General features: G+C 32.9%; 1 protein-coding gene across 1 annotated transcript; it reads left to right on the top strand.

Moving 5' to 3' along the window:
- The first annotated feature begins 1050 nt into the window (after window positions 1-1050).
- LOC21405074 (accelerated cell death 11) lies at window positions 1051-3214 on the top strand. Its single transcript, XM_010112454.2, has 4 exons — window positions 1051-1321; window positions 1528-1700; window positions 1973-2121; window positions 2902-3214. Exons 1-4 carry the CDS (start codon window positions 1127-1129, stop codon window positions 3018-3020), a joined length of 636 nt encoding a protein of 211 aa, XP_010110756.2. The 5' UTR covers window positions 1051-1126; the 3' UTR covers window positions 3021-3214.
- Window positions 3215-3614: the final 400 nt, after the last annotated feature.

Genomic DNA, 3614 nt, shown 5'->3' with positions numbered 1-3614 from the left:
ATGAACTGGATATGGACAGTTCCAATAAGATTTCATTCTTGAACAAAAATCCATTTTTTGATTTATTTCATCTATTCCATGACCGGAACAGGGGGGGATACACGTTACACCACGATTTTGAATCAGAGAGAGATTTCAAGAAATGGCAGATCTATTCACTCTATCAATAACCGAGCCGGATCTGGTGTATCATAAGGGATTTGCCCTTTCTATTGATTCCTACAGATTGGATCAAAAACAATTCTTGAATGAGGTATTCAACTCCAGGGATGAATCGAAAAAGAAATCTTTATTGGTTCTACCTCCTATTTTTTCTGATCAAACAACGCGTCTTTCAACCCAAACGTATTAGTAGCCCCAGAAAATTCAAACTCAAAAAATCAAAAAAGTTAAAGATGAAGAGAACAAACGGTAAAAAAAAGACAATATAAAAACATCAATCTAAAGTAAACGAGACGAAATATAAAAAAAAAAAAAAAAAATCTCTCCGAACGCAAATGAGAAAGCCAACCAAAGTAAAATGTATATATAAATAGGCAATAAAAAATAGGAAGAATGAACAAATACAGCGAGAAAAGAAATATGAAAAGGGGTAGCCAAAAACATTGGAGACAGAAAAGAGATGGTGGGAAAAAAGTTTTACTTCAAAAGTATTGTAGCTGCTTTTAATAGAGACAGAAGAGAGATAAAAAAGTTCTAACACACTCAATTTAAACAAAATTACTAAAACCACATAAATTAAATAATAAAATAAAAAAACAACAAATGACAAAATAGTCTATACACAAATAAAATGATAAAATAGAAAATATACTATTCATAATACTGTAATATAAACAGTAAAACCCTTTTTCGTATAATATATTAAGAGACGTTTGGTTCATGAATTTTTTCGTATAATATATTAAGAGATGTTTGATTCATGGATTAAAATTATGTGATTAAAATTATTTTTAATTTATATATATTTTTTATGAGAAAAAATATTATAATAAATTACAAATCATAATTCGAATCAAATAACGAATTTCTCAACCAAATAACCTCTTAGATTCTTTGATCGACTATAAGTAGATAAACCTACCATACCTCGCATAATCATCAACTTTGTGCATCTACCTTTCCAATGGCCAACACCAGTTCCCAGAAAGGCCACCTGTGGAAACTGGCAAATGCATTTCAAGAGCTCGCCGGCACCGTCAAGTCCGACAATCCACACATCAAGGCCCGCCAGCTTGCTCAAGCCTGTCTTCTGTTTCAGATGTCCAACTTCAATTTCGGCTTCGCTTTTATATTCGCAGATATAGAACTTATTTCCAAGGTAACTAAAACGAAAACCCAACACTTCTCTCTCACCCTTTTGAAAACTAATGGTAAATATATAATAGTCACTACTTTAAATCCTAATTTCTTCAACGGTGTTCTGTTACATGATTGGTAATATATATATATATATATATTGTAATTTATTAGTTAATTTAAGGTTGTTTTTAGTTTCTTAATAAAGATGCTCTTGATTACAAACAGGTGAATTATGTACAGAAGGCAGCGAGAGAAAATGAGTCGATACAAGCTTTAGTGGAGCGAGATATTGCACAAGGTTCGGCGAAACGGACTACCAGTCCTTCCCGAAACCTTATTCGCTTGAAGCGAGTAATCGAAATGGTTGGGGTTATCTTTGAGGAAATCCTTAAAAACAAGTATGTTCCTGGAATTTTCAGCCTTCTCTCTCTATGAACTTGAGAAAAGATTAGACATTTTTTAACTTTTTTTTTTTTTTTGAGGGAGACATCTTTAATTTTTGAACTAAAAGTTTGATCTTTGCATTATTTTCACATATATTTACTATATAAATACCTCGTAAGTTCTCTTTTGTTCTATCCGTTTATGCAAATGGGATTTTGGTAATTATTATTTGACAAACTTGATTTAACATGATCAAGGGAAAAATTAATATTTGTGTGATATACAGGGGATCAGATTCACTTGTTGATCCAATCACCACCGCTTATGATCAAGTATTTTCCCCGTACCACGGATCGACTATTAAGGAAGCTTTTGCTGGCGTTAGGGAACTAATTCCGACACGGTCCAGTGTTTTGAGATTGCTTAACGAAAACGGTACATACATATATAGCTCCAATTATATGCTTGATTACCTTGTTGTTGTTGTTGTCGTTTCTGATCTCGTTGGATGAGGCGGTGTCGTCAAGGAAGGCGAGGTTGTGGTCGGCAGTGGAGGGGACGGCGGTGCTCAGGCGGCTGTGGTGAATGTTGAAGATGAAAGATTGTTTTTTCTTCTTTTTTGTTTTGTTTTTCTGGCAATTTTTTTTAAATAATCAGGTACGGTAGTCTCTATTTGTGTCTCTGTGAAAGTTTATTTTTGGCCATTGAACTTTAATCGAAGGGTCAGTAGGATTTTATCCTATCGGTAGGGGAAAAAGTACGCCCCCTACCATAGACATGCCCTTTTTTCAACTAAGACATATTCTTTTTTTCTATCGGTAGGAATTATAGTTTTAATCTATTAAATTAACTTTGCAACCGTTTGATCTATTAAATAAACAACGGTAGATCAGCCAATTTTAAACTTAATCTTATGACTTCAAATGATAGTTTCTATCCATAATCATAATAATAATAATAATAATAGTACAACAATAGTTACAACTTACAAACTCCTAGGCCCCGTTCATTTCGTTGATTCGAGTTTAGAATTTAAGTTTTTTTACAGTAAAAAGCTCTCACAAACAATCACATCTAACTTTTTTATTACAGTAAAAAATTCTCACATAAAGTCACATCTCAACTCGAATTAAAAACTCGAATCAGCGAACTAAACGGGCCCCTAATTTATCCTATCATAAAAGTCTGATGATAAATTTTGATTATTATTCACAGAGAATTCGATAAAGGAGCCACTGGAAAAGTACGCTGCAGCATCAAAAATTGTGGCGCAGTACATCAAAAGCGTCTTACTAAAGAGCCAATCGGGTGCTGCCCTACTTCGATTGACTTGATTTCTACTCATCGATCGACTACTGCACTCCCAGCCAAAATAAGGAAATTAAGAAATTTCTATTTGCACTCCATTACTACTAGTCTTTGTTTTCAATGTATGAGGTGATGTGGTCACCATAAATTTAACTTGATCTCCTGTATGCGATGAATTAGAACTCTATATATTATATATTCTGATCTATTTTCTTCCTCCGACTGCATTTTATTTGAATCGCACTGTTCTACTTGTCAATTTTCTACGACAAATTAAGATTTGTGTATGGATGTTTTTCACCGAGTGGTTTATGATATAAATATCTCTGTCAACAAAACATGTTTTTAAATGTTAGATCTAACTTAAATCATAATAAAATAATTAAAATGCAAATGGACAGTTTCTGACCCGATCTCACCGTTCAAAAGATAACCTTACTAATGGAGTATTTTTCCAACCCAACAGTAAAATAGTTAATTTTTTATATCTCTTCCTTATATAATAAATGTACATGTCGTATTATGTATAGATAATTACATGTGATTGGACGATGAAAGGAATTGCATCATGTATTTTCTACGGACTGTGGTCGGAGGTTTTTACATTTTTGTAACTTTTG

Source organism: Morus notabilis, unplaced genomic scaffold, assembly GCF_000414095.1.
Source record: "Morus notabilis unplaced genomic scaffold, ASM41409v2 Scaffold16, whole genome shotgun sequence".
Taxonomy (NCBI): Eukaryota; Viridiplantae; Streptophyta; class Magnoliopsida; order Rosales; family Moraceae; genus Morus; species Morus notabilis.
The sequence above is the reverse complement of the archived record's forward strand: the minus strand, read 5'-3'. Positions and strand labels throughout refer to the sequence as shown.

Bases quoted from the DNA above. Each gene is read 5' to 3' on its own strand.
- LOC21405074 (XM_010112454.2), top strand. From the start codon at position 1,127: ATGGCCAACACCAGTTCCCAGAAAGGCCACCTGTGGAAACTGGCAAAT. The intron at 1,701-1,972 runs GTATGTTCCTGG...TGTGATATACAG, and splicing joins GAGGAAATCCTTAAAAACAA to GGGATCAGATTCACTTGTTG. The intron at 2,122-2,901 runs GTACATACATAT...TATTATTCACAG, and splicing joins GAGATTGCTTAACGAAAACG to AGAATTCGATAAAGGAGCCA.